Source organism: Trematomus bernacchii, unplaced genomic scaffold, assembly GCF_902827165.1.
Source record: "Trematomus bernacchii unplaced genomic scaffold, fTreBer1.1, whole genome shotgun sequence".
Classification (NCBI taxonomy): domain Eukaryota; kingdom Metazoa; phylum Chordata; class Actinopteri; order Perciformes; family Nototheniidae; genus Trematomus; species Trematomus bernacchii.
This window is the reverse complement of record NW_022987656.1, coordinates 8,060,925-8,077,780: the sequence shown is the minus strand read 5'-3', so window position 1 is coordinate 8,077,780 and position 16,856 is coordinate 8,060,925. Positions and strand designations below refer to the sequence as shown.

General features: G+C 42.8%; 1 protein-coding gene across 1 annotated transcript in view; it reads right to left on the bottom strand.

Annotated features, from left to right (window-relative positions):
- rragd (ras-related GTP binding D) overlaps positions 1–16,856 on the bottom strand; it is a 97,962-nt gene that overhangs the window by 25,938 nt on the left and 55,168 nt on the right. Inside the window, exon 5 of the mRNA XM_034135132.1 lies at positions 4,613–4,755. Coding sequence (XP_033991023.1) covers positions 4,613–4,755 — 143 coding nt within the window. The remainder of the gene's footprint in view (positions 1–4,612; positions 4,756–16,856) is intronic.

Genomic DNA, 16,856 nt, shown 5'->3' with positions numbered 1-16,856 from the left:
CCCAAGGCTCGATTCTGGGCCCCATCCTTTTTCTACTGTACATACTACCCCTAGGTTCAATTCTCACAAAACACAACATCCCCTTCCATTGTTATGCCGACGATGTACAGATCTATCTGCCACTCAATTCAAATGTCAACTCATTACAGCTATTGATGGACTGCTTAGCAGAGATCAAATCCTGGCTGAGCCAAAACTTCCTCAACCTCAACGAGAGCAAGACTGAGGTTATCTTTTTTGGACCCCAACCTCCAGCCTCCCAGGTTGATATTCTGGGCTCCCTCAAAAATAATATCCTCCCCTCTGAACCTTGGAGTGACCTTCAATAGCGCTTTTAAATTCGATAAGCAGGTCAGCAGCCAAACCTGCTTTTTTTAAATACGACTATTGGCCAAGACCAAGTCGTTTTTATCTTTTAAAGACCTGGAAAGGGTTATTAACGCCTTTGTTACCTCGAGGTTGGACTACTGCAACGCTCTGTACGTGGGTATGGACCAGGCGTCAATTAAACGCCTGCAGCTAGTTCAGAACGCAGCTGCACGTCTTCTCACTGGCCACAAAAAGCGTGACCACATTACCCCAATTCTGGCCTCACTGCACTGGCTTCCAATTCGGTTCCGAGTTGATTTTAAAATCCTTTTATTTGTTTTAAAGCACTAAATGGGCTGGCTCCGGCCTATATAGCTGAACTCCTCCAGCGCTACACCCCAGCCAGAGCTTTAAGGTCTGCTGACCAGCTGCTGCTGATAGTGCCCAAGACCAGGCTCAAAACCCGAGGGCACCGAGCCTTCGCAGCAGCTGGCCCTAGGCTCTGGAACACTCTGCCCCTCCATGTGAGGTCGGCCCAGACCCTAGGGGTTTTTAAATCTACTCTTAACCTGTTAAGCTCTGAGCCTGTTTTTCAGGTCTCAGGCTCGAAAATGACATTCCCAGAACAAATGACCATATCTTCCCTTCTAAAAGGGTTAAATTAATAATCTTTTTTCTCAAAGTAATGATAAACCTGTGAGTTGGATGTAGAAAAGTCAGAATCAATATAGATGTTTTTTATTTTAAAGAAAATTCAGATTTTACATAGTAAAAAACTGTAAATTATAGTGTCCGTCCAAATATTCTTTTTTACTTATAGTGAAAACTACCCTTGGATGATGGGTTAGTAGACTAAAAGCTTTAGGAATCCAAAGTACAACATGTAATAAGTACCCTGTATCAAGATTGATGCAAAACAAGTGACATTTGACCTTTTTAGAGAGGTTTAGCCAAAACCACTCCACCTCTGAGGTGATTTGGGTGTGAAAATGTTTTTTTTTCTTCATATCTCTGGCCCCCCTTGGTCGATTTGATGGTTGACACCTCCTTTCTTGACCGTTAGAGCCAATAGAATCGAAGGGGGAGTCCCCCACACACACTCATTGTGAAAACAAACGGTGGGGGCTTCGCGCATGCAGGTTTGCACCAGAGTGAAGCGATTTCTCGCTCTGACATCTGGAAACGAAAAAGCAGTTTTATTGCTTATGGATTATCAGAAATCATTTCAAAGAGGACACAGACACATTGGATTAACCTATGGATTAACTGCAGCATCGTTTTTTAACGTTTTAATGCCATTGAAGACCAGTTTTGACCAAGGTAAGCCATGTTAGCGTTTGTAGCTACCTAGCGCCACATGTTTTGATGTACGTTTTCGTTTATAGAGTCGCAAATGTTTATCACTGAGTGTTGAGGTGGGCACCCAACGATTCTGTGTCTCCAGGTGATGCTAATCGATGGGTTGGCTGTGCATCTAGGATAAATAATAAGGGAGTTATGAGTGAGTTTAGGAGCAGTGATAGGTTAGCATTTTTTCGCTCGTGGCTAATTCAGAGGCTGAGTGTTAGCATTATGGGGTTTTTTTGGGAAAAAAAATTAAAAAGATCAGTTAGCTGAGTTTCTTCCCATTACATGGATATAAAACATTCATAGTTTATTAAATATTAAGATTCCTTAGACGTTGTTTCCTGCAAATGACGCGTTTATCCGCCCGGTACCGGGGGGGGCGGTGCATAACAGGTTAAAACACACTTCTTCTCCCTGGCCTTTTAGTCAGAGTGGAGCATGACTCCTGACTTTTCCCTGTGTTTTTTATATATCTGTTGTAATTTATTGTCTTTTATTGTGATTGTAGTAATGTGTTTTTATGTGATTGTAGTATTTATTACATGTACAGCACTTTGGCCCGACCAAAAATCGCTTTATAAATAAACTTTGATTTGATTTGATTTGATAGATATGAATAGTTTAATCAAAAGCAGCGGCAAAAAGAAAAGTATTCAGTCTGGATTTAAAAGTAGTGAGAGTTGCAGCGGACCTGCAGGATGTTTGGAGCAGAGTAACTGGACGCTGCTCAGAGCGACGGCCCCCCGCTGCACGCTTGTGGCCTGGTGCCGACCAGTCTAGTCAGACTATTTTCAAAACACTTTAAATTGTGCTTAAAGCTAAATATAATAACCGGAATGTTTGACCAGAGAGATTTACATTTCCCGGACTTTACCGGCTAACAGAAATACTGATTATAACCACATATGTTTCTCCAATCTGCAACTACTAACTCACTTACCCACTTTTGTTACAGTGTGACCCAGCTACATTTTTATAAAATGATAACACTACTATGACAATATCAGTAGCTACAGAAAAGTTTGGTTTGGATTCCTGAAATAAGGTCTGTGGTTTACACAAGCTTAAGGTCGCATTCACACCAGCCTTTTATAGTCCGGTTGAATCGAACCCTGGTGCATTTAGCCGCTTGGTGCGGTTTGTTTGGGTCGGTGTGAACACAGTCCGAGACCTCTTAAGTGAACTAAACAACCGGACTCTGGTCCGCTAAAATAGGTGGTCTCGGACCGCTGGCTAGTGAACTCTGGAGCGGTTCATCGCTGGTGTGAACGCAGTCCGCACCAAAACATAGGAAGCGTAGTATTTACGTGTCACAAGAACGCGGGTGTCTTCAAAATCGTTAGCGAAAGAGTGAAGCAGAATGAAGTGTTGAACAGTGTTGTGTAAAGTAAAAACAACTATCAAACTAAAAACTATACATAAAAGTCAGAGCCACCTGCTGTCGGTGAAACCCCCTCCTTACTGCAGAACGTCTCTCATTATATGTGTTATAATGTTTTGTATCGCACGTTGTCTGATTATATAATCATATGCGCCGTTGCTGTTGATATGCTCTCCAGATTAACAACAGCATGAAAATAACCTGCGGATGCTCCATGGTGGAGGCTCCGGTAGAAATTGCCGGGATTTGCGTTTTTACCCCCTTAATGTCTGACCAATTGTTGAACAGCATTTCCGAGCACATGACTTGTGTTTAAAGTTTATAGTCCGTTTGAATTTTACCTGTGTGAACGCAAACCGAACCTTCTGAAAAATGAAACAATGTAACAAACTGTCGTCTGGTGCGCACCAGAGAAGCGAACTATTAGGTGTGAATGCGACCTAAGATTTTTTTTCACATTTAGTTCTAGGGCTTAAAATACGTCAGCAAATAATTTTGAAGTGTTTCTCCTCACCCCTTATGCTTCTATGTGTCATAAAAATGGCAGTTGCTAACAAGTGACTAAATTAGACTATTAAAGGTAAATCTTCTTAACATTAGCCGCCTTTAGCTTAGCGGTGGGAATGCAAAGCTATGCGACTCATGTTGGTTTCGTCTACTCTTTAAATATCTGAAAGTGGTGAACAAACGTGTAAACATGTGATTGCCAAATAATGTTTTTGGAGCAATATTCTGAAATCTCATATAAAAACCCCATTGCTTTCTGTTGAGAGTCCTTGCAATGCTGACTTTCGGGTCGGCCTACAGAAATACATCATCACTGCACCACTCTATTAGTGACTAATAGCGCAGTAATACTGAATTAATGTGGTCACAGCTGTATGTTTATAAAGTATCTTACACCGTCTTTAACATGGCTCAGCAAATCACAATCAAGCACTGGAACTAAACATATTCTATCCTTTGCTTTCAGATCTGTACCTGACTCCGGAGAAGAAAACGTTGACTTATTATATGTACCACTGCCGTTGCGATATGAAGGGGAATCAGAGGCTTAAATTATGAAACTGAAACTATGTCTATTATTAACATGTTAAAATGTTGTCATGATGGGGTCACATCAATTAACTACATATCAGAAAAACTGCCTAAGACAACCTTGTTAATACATTACATTTGAAGGGTCCTAATGTTCCTCTGCATAATGTATTGAAAGGCCCTTATTATGTACAACAGAAGTCTGTTATTTTTATATCCAGTTTTTTCTAATAAAATAAATACCATAGTTGTATAGTCTTTAGTTGTTACACTGAAATATAACATAGTATGTGCTGTTCCGAAAAGGATTTTAGTTTTCACTTTGTATTAAAGCACATAATGACCAACATTAAATGTTAGTGAAGACCAAGAACAACTTCTCCAATAGCCTACTAAACACTTGTTGAAAGATGAACCATCCATTACTTAAATTGCTTGCCGAATACCAATATTTCTGATAGAGCTGCAACAAGGACATAGTTTAGTTTTGTGACAATACAGAAGTCGTTATGGTTTATTGAGAGTCTGGTGGCTTACCCGTAGATGCAGGAGATGTCAATGACCACATCGATCATGTCACAACACAGCTCATATGTCTGCATGTCCACTGGACTGCTGTCTGTGGCAATGTAAATTTTACTGACCACATCGAACAGGAAGGCCTTCTCAATACCCGAGTTCTGAAAACAGAGGAAGAGAAAAAAAAGAGCCAACCATTAGCCCCAGGAATCATCAGTTACAGGTTTTTATTAATGCTGTCAAAGAATGTTATCGAGTTATTAACAATATTAACCTGTGACAATCGTGATTGATGACAAGTATAATACTAGTATTTACTTCGTCGTTTGCCCTGTTCTGCCCTCTATGCTGGACTGTGTATCAAATGCCATCAATCTTTAGACACTTAGCAGAGAGCCGCTGTGATGACCCTCTGTATAATGTTGTCTACACATGTGCTGGTCTAGTAGTATAATTGCTGCAGCTAATATACTCCTCTCTCCCACTCCTGGCCTTCAACAATGTTGAGGGGCCTGTAGTTGTGTGTCAATATAATACTATTTCTATCCAACACATTTATTAAAACACAGAATCAATCTAAATATCTTTAGGAGACAGCATACAGTCCCTGTCATCAACATTTTATACATCATTTTAATAATCAAATAATTTAACCTATTTACTTACAAGCCATTGATAAATCATGTACTGATGGGTGGGCCATGCTGCCTTTCCATGAAAGTATTTATGTGACCTAAAGCATTTAGCATTTACAGCTTAAATGTCTAAAAAAACACTATCTAATGAAGATCCATGTTATTCGAACATACTGTTTGTATATACCTTACCACATGCACTTATTTTACTGATCATTTGGTTTCATCATTGGGCTTCATTTTCATTGGCACAGGGAGTTTGTGCTTAACGAAGACTCAATACTTATAATAATACAATAAATACTTATGGGCATTTTATGTTCTTTGAAAACAGATGTGGCATTTAGACCTGGTAACTCCCTAAACTGTACCTAAAGATGGATCTAGCTGTGACATCACCCATTGGTTTGCATTGGTATTGGGCAGCAGTAGCTCTGTTAGTAGGAACTTATCTTGGGAACCAGAGAGGGTCACCATTTGTCCCTGAGTGGGCCGAGAATAGATTGCTGATTGGTACTTTGAGTGTTTCCAGTTCACTTCATGGACACAACTGAGATGCCCTCGAGCAAGGCACTGGGTCCTCACACTGCTCCCCTTGCACTCTTTTCCTGCACAATTTCACTTCTTTATTTCTTGAGTATATTTTATGTTGCGCTGTCGTCTGGGCCTTGGACTTTTCATTGCCAACAACTACACTGTAGATATTGTGCATATGATATCTAAAGCCCTTGAATTTGAATTGAATAATACTAGACTGATCTAAATGCAGAGACTAAATCTCACTGTGTGTTATGTGCTGTGGACATGTACATGTGGGAACATTAAAAGAGGGTTTTTATTTGTATCCTCCATCTCCATTACAAATGAAATGGGTTAAGATAATTCCAAATGGAATGGAAATGGTCCAATGCTTTTATTTCATCAGAGCTGGCTCCATGATCAAATTATCCAGGTTAAACTGCTCGTGAGCTGATGATTTCCACATTTTAGAACACCTTTGATTTCCCCGTTATCAGTGTGATTCCCTCTGGGATCTTTTTAAAGGTTTAGAGCATGCAACAGTGTGCAAATACTTAATCCTTTACAAACTCCTATAGATATTGCAATGTATTACAAAAGTGTTACAAGTCTCATAAGCTCCAACTATTACAACATGTACTGTTGGGATTTGACAATTATGCTAAAAAACTGCGAAAAGATATGTATTTTACTAATTTGATTCGAAAAAAACATAACCATATACCTTTAAAACCATTATTTTTGTTACCAATTGATGAAATGTGTTGACATCATTTTCACTCCAAATCCTATGAATACTGTTAAAACCTTAAATATTTTCTAAGAGGAAGAACAACAAATATCTAAATGGAATTCTTCTTAGAATTTTACAATTTTACATTTTGCAGATGGCTGCTTCTGTGTTTTGGTGCGCTCTGTTTGTCTTGTTTTGTGTGTTAATTCAGTGTTTACATACAGTGCACCAAACTCTTTCAACAGGGAAGAGCTCCTAAACATGAGAGAAACAACTTCAGTGGATTACTTTCCCACTTTTCTCTGTTCTTCCGTGGAATTATTGGACATTCTTGTAAAAGGTACCCTCACGTGCATCCGAGCACTGAAACGCCACAGGAGAGGGAAACGGGCCGGACACTTGTGCGCCTCCGGAGACGCGGACTTCGCACGCCGCTACCCGGAATATTTCTCTCCAACGTGCGTTCCATAAGCAATAAACTGGACGAGCTTCAGCTACTGGTTAGCAGAAAGAGAGACTTTTCTTCATCTTGTGTTTTGTGCTTCACTGAGACCTGGCTGTGTGGATCGAAAAAGGTGGAGGAATATGTGTTTACACTAAAAGTGGCTGGTGGAACGATGTGACAGTGATTCTGCAGCACTGTTCTCCCACTCTGGAAACCTTTATTATCAACTGCAAACCCTTCTATTCCCCCCGCGAGTTTTCTTCATTCATACTGGTCGGTGTTTACATCCCACCGCATGTGAACGTGCAGGAGGCGCAGCGCACACTCGCCGACCAGATACTGTGTGTGGAGAGGACCTATCCGGACTGCCTAGTTATTGTTCTTGGTGACTTTAACAAAGGCAACCTCAGCCACGAACTCCCAAAATACAAACAGTTTATTAAATGCCCCACCAGAGAGGGGAATATTTTGGATCACTGTTACACCACCATCAAGGGAGCCTATCACGCCGTCCCCCGCGCCGCACTGGGCCACTCTGACCACACCATGGTCCACCTGATTCCTGCATACAGGCAGAAACTCAAACTGGCAGTGGAGCAGTAAAGCTATGGAGGAACTTCAGGCGTGTTTGGACTGTACTGACTGGGACATGTTTAGGACTGCTACTCAAAGTCTGGATGAATATACAGAGGCTGTGACTTCATACATCAGCTTCTGTGAGGACAGCTGTGTACCAACACGCACCAGGGTGAGTTTCAACAACAACAAGCCCTGGTTCACAGCAAAACTGAAACAGCTAAGATTGCAAAAGGAGGAGGCGTTTAGGAGTGGCGATAAGGCACATTTTAGAGAGTCGAAGTATGTCTTTAACAAGGCAGGGAGAGATGCTAAACGACAATACTCTGAGAAACTCCAACACCAGCTCTCAGCAAACGACTCTGCTTCTGTCTGGCGTGGTCTTAAGGCCCGGACACACCGGGCCGATTTCGGCCGTCGATAGATGTCTGGCCGTCGATGAGCGTCCTGTCGCCCAACTCAGATCGGTGTGTCCAGCGCCGTCGTGTCTTTTCGGCCGTGCCGACACCTTCCGCTCCCGATTCAACATGTTGAATCGGGAGGCTGTCGGCAAAAGGCTGTCGGCAAAATAAATCACTCTGATTGGCTGTTCAGCTTAGCGAATCAGTGCATGAGAAGCGAAACGGAAGTGAAGAAGGCACACAAAGACGGCTATTATTTTTCATTTTCCAGTACCGCACTAAACATGTTTTCGATTATAAGTCGTTATGTGAAACAGTCTGTGAAACAGTCTGTGACGAGAGTGAAAATGGAACGCACGCTATTTGTTGTTTGTATATATCATGCAGTCTGTCTTCCGGTTGCCTCTTTTGAATTAAGAATACACACTATCGCCGCTTGCTTGTAAGGAGAGTTATTGCCACTCACGCATGCGCGTACGTGCTACTTGGCCGTCGGCTGAAGTCTTTGCGGTGTGTTCCAGTACGACTGTTTGGCCAAGACGCAGGAGACGTGAGGCGACAACAATCGGGTCCGTCGGGACGTGTTCTTTGGTGTCAGTTTGGGTGTGTCAGGGCCTTAAAGCCCCGGCCACCCGAGGACGATAACCGTCGTATCTGCTACAGTTCACTATCAGATAGACAGTTTGGCCACAGGAGGCCGACATGGAAAGGCAGAAAACGATAACGATAACGGGTCCCAAGGTGGGTAGGTCTGCAAACGAAATGCTCTGGGGGGGCAAACGGCTCCGTGTTTACGCCTATACGATCATTTCCTGATAACGTTGAAGCAATAGCCCCGCCTCTCCCCACCTCTCCTTCTCAGAGATCAGCTGCTGGGCTGATAGAAGAGGGGGAGGAAAAGAGAGGCTCCGTTTTGTACTCTTATATTATTATATAGAGTCGTTATTCATTTGTTTTAAAGCTCAATAAATAACAAAGAAGACCTTTGACCGGAACTTTTCTAATTTTGTCCGGAATATTTCAACTCCAACGGAAATGTTGACCGGCGAAAAAAAACCTAACTGAAACTCTGCCGCACGGTCCCCTCGTCCCTTGGAAGAGGCGGAGAGGTGGGTGTTTGTCATCTGCTGGTGGACTACCGGTGAGATTTACAGCGCTTGCCTCGGGGAGGGAGAAAAAGAGCCAGAGCGTCCACAGCGGAGAATAAACAGAAGGGCAACCATGCGCGGGAAGTCTTCTTCGCTGCTTTTGTGGCAGCACTACAGCGCCACTTACAGGCCTGGCATATGTACGACAGCGTCTCCAGCACTTTCGAGCGGTCTCGAACGGAAGACTTTTTTGATATCGTATTCAAATGAGACACACTGGCTCTGTGCTCCCAGTAGGCCGGATGAACATGAATGAGTCCGTCCACTCAGGGTTAAAAGCTCTGTTCTGTCCACTTTCCTCTTCTTGGAGAGCGCCATGTGTAATTATTTGTCTCTCCCTGTCGCTAACACGCCTCTTCACTCTCCTCTCCGCTTCTCTCCCTGTATCGCTAATTATTCTCTTCACTCACTTTCCTCTCCGCTTCTCTCTGCCGCGCTCTCGTCTCTTCTTCTGTGTTTCTCTCCCTGTATCACTCACTCGTCTCTTTCGCCCCCTGTCGACAGCGGTTAAAATAGAATCACCCCGTCAAAATTGAAATCCCCTATTAATGTATTGATTATAGGTCCGGGTCCGTATAGGTCGGCATCTGGGTCCGGATCCGGACCGCCGTCCGCCTGTTGCCGACCCCTGGTATAGTAGCCGTTTGGCCCCCCCAGAGCGTTCCGTTTGCAGATCTATCCACCTTGGGACCCGTTATGGTTTGCGGGGTCCGTTTCCGCGTTTCCGTTAGGGCCTTGTGTGAACGAACGGGCTATACGAAAGGGAAAAGTAGCGGATACAGCCGTTTGCGTTCTCGTGTAAACAGCACCTCAGTGTCCCACTCTCCAACACCACTGACCTCCCCCGACACATCAAATTCTCTCTCAATCAATGAAAGGGATGTAAACAGACTTTTTAGGAAACTCAATAGCAGAAAAGCGGCTGGCCCTGACAATGTCTCCCCCTCCACCCTGAAGCTCTGTGCTGATCAGCTGTCTCCGGTGTTTACAGACATCTTCAACACCTCACTGGAGACATGCCACGTCCCAGCATGCTTCAAAACCACCACCATCATCCCGGTTCCCAAGGAAACAAGGATCACAGGATTAAATGACTACAGACCCGTCGCCCTGACCTCTGTGGTTATGAAGTCCTTTGAGCGCCTTGTCCTGTCCCACCTAAAATCCATCACAGACCCCCTCCTCGACCCCCTGCAGTTCACCTACAGAGCCAACAGGTCTGTGGACGACGCTGTCAATATGGCCCTTCACTTCCTCCTCCAGCACCTGGACACAGCAGGAACCTACGCCAGGATCCTGTTTGTGGACTTCAGCTCCGCCTTCAACACGATCATCCCGGCTCTGCTGCAAGACAAGCTCTCCCAGCTGCACGTGCCCGACTCCACCTGCAGGTGGATCACAGACTTCCTGTCTGACAGGAAGCAGCACGTGAGGCTGGGGAAACACGTCTCTGACCCCCGGACCATAAGCACCGGTTCCCCTCAAGGCTGCGTTCTTTCTCCTCTGCTCTTCTCCCTGTACACCAACAGCTGCACCTTCAGTCACCAGTCTGTCAAGCTCCTGAAGTTCAGACGACACCACCCTCATCGGACTCATCTCTGGTGGGGACGAGTCTGCCTACAGGTGGGAGATGGACCATCTGGTGACCTGGTGTAGGGACAACCACCTGGAGCTCAACGCTCTCAAGACAGTGGAGATGGTTGTGGACTTTAGGAAGAACGCAGCCCCACCCGCCCCCATCACTCTGTGTGCTTCCTGGGCACCATCATCGCCCAGGACTTCAAATGGGAGCAGAACATCTGCTCCCTCACAAAAAAGCCCAGCAGAGGATGTTCTTCCTGAGGCAGCTGAAGAAATTCAACCTGCCAAAGACAATGATGGTGAACTTCCACAACTCCATCATCGAGTCCATCCTCACCTCCTCCATCACCATCTGGTACGCTGCAGCCACAGCCAAGGATAAGGGCAGGATGCAGCATGTCATCCGCTCTGCAGAGAAGGTGATCGGCTGTAATCTGCCATCCCTCCACGAGATAGTGGCCGACCCCTCCCACCCTGGACACAAACTGTTCACCCCCCTCCCCTCTGGCAGGAGGCTGCGCTCCATCAGGACCAAAACCTCTCGCCACCTGAACAGTTTCTTCCCCTCCACTACCGGCCTCTTAAACAAGGCCCGGCCCCCCCACTGACACAACGTAGACTCTATATGTGACCCGCTCTATCGAAATCATTCGGAAGTCGCAACGGCTCATTTCAAAATAAACGTGGATTTGTTTAAAAAACTAGTTTTTCGGGGTTCGGGTGTTTTGTGTGATTTTAAATAAACAAAGTCTTGGCTTTCAGAATATTAAACTTTTATTTCCAAAATCACACGATAAATACATGTTTGAAGCTTGTAAAGGGAAGATGACAGCTCTCACTCGCAATCTGCTCTTCCGTAGCGCCGCCCCCCCCTCCCTCCGGCTGAAATTATGATCGTAAGGTGTATAGTAATCATAGATAACACGGCAGGGTCCGTTACAGTTTGTTTTCATTTGATTTTAAATAAACAAAGTCTTGGCTTTCAGAATATGAAACTTGTTTCCGCAAATTCAGATGATAAATACAACTTTGAAGCTTGTAACGGCATAATTACAAGCAGAGAACGGAGTAACTTAAAGTGGACCTATCATGCTATATTTAAATGATATATTGTAGGGCCATACCTATATAAGGTATATTTATACGTTTCTGTTTTCAAAATACCAAACAGATCATGCATTTTAGCCATGCCTCATTTCGCTCTATGTGCTGTTTTCTGTCTACGGGTCTGATTCTGCTGACCACGCCCCCCTGCAGGAGAGGGTAGCCGTGCTCTGATCAGCTGCTGGGCTGTCAGAAGAGGGGGAGAAAAAGAGATCTCCGTCCTCCGTGTTTTATTATATAGAGTCGTTATTCATTTGTTTTAAAGCTCAATAAATAACAAAGAAGACCTTTGACCGGCACCTTTCTAATTTTGTCCGGAAGATTTAAACTTTAACGGATATCTTGACCGGCGAAAGAAACTGAAACTGAAACTCTGCCGCACGGTCCCCTCGTTCCTTGGAAGAGGCGGAGAGGTGGGTGTTTGTCATCTGCTGGTGGACTAACCGGAGAGAATTACAGTGCTTACCTCGACGGGGAGGGATTGCATTGAATTAAAGCAGCGGGAGCAACGCTTGCCTCGGGGAGGGAGAAAAAAAAGCCACAGCGGAGAATAAACAGAAGGGTAACCATGGTAACTATGGGCGGGAAGTCTTCTTCGCTGCTTTTGTGGCAGACTACAGCGCCACTTACAGGCCTGGCATATGTACTACAGCGTCTCCAGCGCTTTCGAGCGGCAATGGCCGGCCGTGGCCCAACCCCACATTCCCCTGATAGGTGGAGAGTTGGCCCAATAGCCGTAGTGCCACTTCTGTGACGACATAGAAGTGTTCAAATCTGGATCAGTCTGTATCAGATCCGTTGCAGCCCCTTTTTTAGAGATTTGGGTATGGAGGAAAATAGAGAGGGTTGTGTTTTCTGACACTTGGTGAGTTCCCTGGAACACCGGGGACACATATTCATGTATAAAAGACGTACAAAAGTGCATTTTGCATGATAGGTCCCCTTTAACGTCACAGCAGGCATAACAACAGCCGGCGTTTTTCGTGAGTGTTTTCCCCGGGAAACAAACACAATACACACAAACGCAAAAATACACAAACACATACATACACACACACACTCGCGAGCTTCCCCCAGACCAGTAATCCAAAAATATTTTCCCTCCGTACTATTTTGATCATTTGCTCCGCTAATAATCAATCAGATCGATGGATTCCAGAGAAGAGGAAACTTTGAAGGCCTTTTTCTCAAAATGATGACTCGGTGATAGTCATTATATAATGTGACATATTTTGCTTAATATTTGGAGTACAACAACAATCCTGATATCATTAGAAAGCTAGGAATCTCCTCTTTCCAACTGTGTATACAACTCAAAATGTGTCTTCGGGACAATGCGACTGATTTCGATAGAGCAGAGGCCTGTACTACGAAGCCGGATTTTCCTAACCTGGATATGTTTGAGTTAGCCGGTTGGCCCAATCCAAAACATACGCGCTCTCGCTAAACTGTACTACGACGCTGGTTGTCAAGTGGATCGCTCAAGCCAGCCGTGTCCTATCTAGGTAGGTGCGCGTTCACATGAAAGGGGTGGTATTTGGAGCATTCGACCAATCTCAAACATGGACAAGCGTACTAACAGCGCAGCGTCATACTTCCTGAATGAAAAGTGAACTTTAATATTAGTCAAATATGAAGAAGTTAAACTTTAAACATCCATGACTTAAACACTTTATCCAGGATAAAAGCCACATAGCTGCACCTGCAAGGTGAATACAGCTGGTAACAGAAAAAGTGTTTGAATGCGTACATTAACAGGTTTATGAAATCACTGCCCCGTATAAGACACGAGTGGATCTGACTTTAATTACATTTGACTCGAGTGTTTCGTCAACTTAATGTGTTGCTTAAAATAATACTTCTGCATACAGTATGTGACACTGTGAGTGTTGCACGGCCAGATACGGCTCAGCTGACTCAGATAAGGAAATATATGATACATTATGATGTGATATGATATGAATGATAATGGGACACATCGACGTCTGCACTCACAGTGCCGCGGACTGTACTTAATGTTACTCTGATCCGGTTACTTATGTTGTGGCAGATATTTAAGTAAGCTTTCTTAACGCTAATGTTATAATAGTCAGACTGCTCTGAAGATGGGAGGGGATATTCTATTAATTTTCACGTTCACACAGTCAGTTGAGTTTTGCCGGCCGTCTTTCCTGCAACGGCAGTTTTTCTGTATTTCCTCTATCCTGTAATATGACTTGATAACTTTAAACTGCGCACACGGAGCTCTGATTGGTCAGCAGGCGGTGCTTTCACTGAGTTGATCTCTTAGCCTGCAACCTAACCTCCTCCCGAGGAGGTTAGCCGCTCAGCATAAGTTACCATGGAGATCTAGCCCGCTAAAAAGAGAACCAGCGTCGTAGGACCGGAAAGCCCGAGTTTTCCCTGAAGTCAGCCGGCTAAGCGAAAATCCGGCTTCGTAGTACAGGCCTCAGGTCACATATGCATTACATTAATGCACACAATGTTCAAATACTGCTTACTGCACATATTCTTATTTCAGATTTCATATTTTATATTCTATAACTCATTGCATTCCATTTCGCTGTAAATTACTGCTTTATTTTATTGCTATTTAACTATATTTTATTACAGTGTTCTTAAAGATTTTTTGTTTTATATTAGATTTCTTGTTTATATTTTATGTATGCACCATGTTTGAAGAAGAAAAAAGATTTAGGATTTTAACGACAGAAGATTGTATCGCAACTCAGAAAACGTTTAGGCTTTAATGCAAGCTTTACCTAGCTCTGCTCTGTACATGACTGCCCCCAGAAGGCTACTGGATTGTTAAGAAATCAATTCAGCAACAAACAAAAAGGTATGTTAAACTGAATGTAGAAAAAAACTCAAGGCATATAAATCCAAAGTGATCAATGGATCCAAGAGATCTGTCAAAATCCCTACATATTTTTTTATTCGCTATATGGTGTGGAGGCTATTTTTAAATGGGCTGGCTCCGGCCTATATAGCCGAACTCCTCCATCGCTACACCCCAGCCAGAGATTTAAGGTCTGCTGACCAGCTGTTGCTGATAGTGCCCAAGACCAGGCTCAAAACCCGAGGGCACCAAGCCTTCGCAGCAGCTGGCCCTATGCTCTGGAATAGTCTGCCCCTACATGTGAGGTCGGCCCAGACACTAGGGTTTTTTAAATCCTCACTAAAAACTCACTTCTTTTACCTGGCCTTCTAGTCAGAGCGGAGTATGACACCTGACTATTCCCTGTGTTTTTGTTTTTTATATTTCTGTTGTAAATTATTGTCTTTTATTGGGATTGTAGTAATTTGTTTTTATTACATGTACAGCACTTTGGCTCGACCAAAAATCGCTTTTAAATGTGCTATATACATAAAACTTGATTTGATTTGATATAACATTAGAAAGACTGATTCTTATTATTACATTATAAGCTTATTGTGCTCATTTATGTGGCTGTGACTTTGGAATAAATAGACGTCTTTAGCTTGCAATACTAATGTAGCAAGGTCAGGTGCAGACACTGGAAGAATACAAAGAGAACCAAGTCTAAACCACGGTATCTCTTCAGCTAGTCTTGACCAATCATAAATGTACGGGCAACGCCCTGTGTAATAAAAATGTATGCACGCACGAGGTTCAGGGCACTTTTCCGGAAATAGTGGTTACAGATTATAGCTTTACTGCCTGTAATTTCTATGACATGACGGAATCCTTGGCCAAGTGAATATATATCTTTTGCTCTCTCATAATAAATAGTTAAACTTAGAAGTTGTCTGTCTTTCCTGGAATTTTGAACACAACAATGGACACCTTTTTTGTTAATAATTACACCATGCTTTTTTGTATGACGTCCAATGAATAAAGATATGAGTGGAGAACTGTGAGTTGTAACAGCAAGATTGAAGCTTATGTATATGGCAGATGACACTGAAGCTGAACAGGCACTTGAATTTGCAGGGGACTGTAAATAACCAGACAAAGAATCAAACCTGCATATGTATGACATTCGATGTAACCTAAAGGCCTTTTTTTGTCATGAATAACATCAGCAGAAGTTTGTAAAAATGTTAGTCCATTTATGAAGTAGGTGGGACAATGCACAGTAATAATCAGAGCATGTGAGTACATCATGCAAATATGATTTAACCATACAGGCACATTTTCACCTGGTTCTCTGTGTCAGTACGACATGAGTAACATGAATGGTTCTATATGAAGAGTTTGGTTCCAAAACGCTATAAATCCATTTTGATTAATTTGAGTAAAAATTTGTTTTCTTTACCAAGAAAAGTGGCAAGTGAAAACCACTATTTTCTGTTTCAAACTTTCACATAGCACCTTGAGGTTATGATAACATTAAAAATTAAAATCCAGATTTTGATTTTCAAAGATTTATTTTAAAAACTGATAATTTTTTCCCCAAAATGCAATAAATCCATGACACGTTTTTTTTCCTCCAAAATGCAATAGATCCATTTTATTTTTCATATTGAAACTGTGGAAAAATACATAACCGTAAGTAAGTTGATACATATGAAAACCTCTGAACTTGTTCAATACTAAACTTATATATGGGCACTGGGCCAAAAATACATCAATCATCGCTCCCAAAATGTATTTAACGGGTCATCTTGTTAATGCTACACATTCATTACAACAATAAAACATTACATGAGAGGAAAATGTCATCATGAACAAGAACATGAACAACAATATCACATTAGACCACAGAAATTGCAAAATCACATTAATCTTTGCCATGTTACATTCATATTAGTGCTGTACGTTGTACGATTGTCTTGTGCATACTATAAATCCATTGCATTCATATAACTATATCTGTGTAAAGAACTGTAAAGAAGATTGAAAACTGATTTGCACAAGTCTTGTTAAATCCATTTAATTAATATAACTATATTTCTGTGTAAAACATTTTACAACTTATCATTCATTAAGAGTGGAATGGCCACTCTCAAAAGGCTGGCACTCTTCATGACTGTCACAGTCAACCTCATTCATCTGTGACTGAGAGAGTGCATCATCATAGAAGGCACGCACATTGTCACTCACACCAATTTCAGGGAGCAAGTTCAGGACATCCTTCCTTTTTGCTTCTTTCACT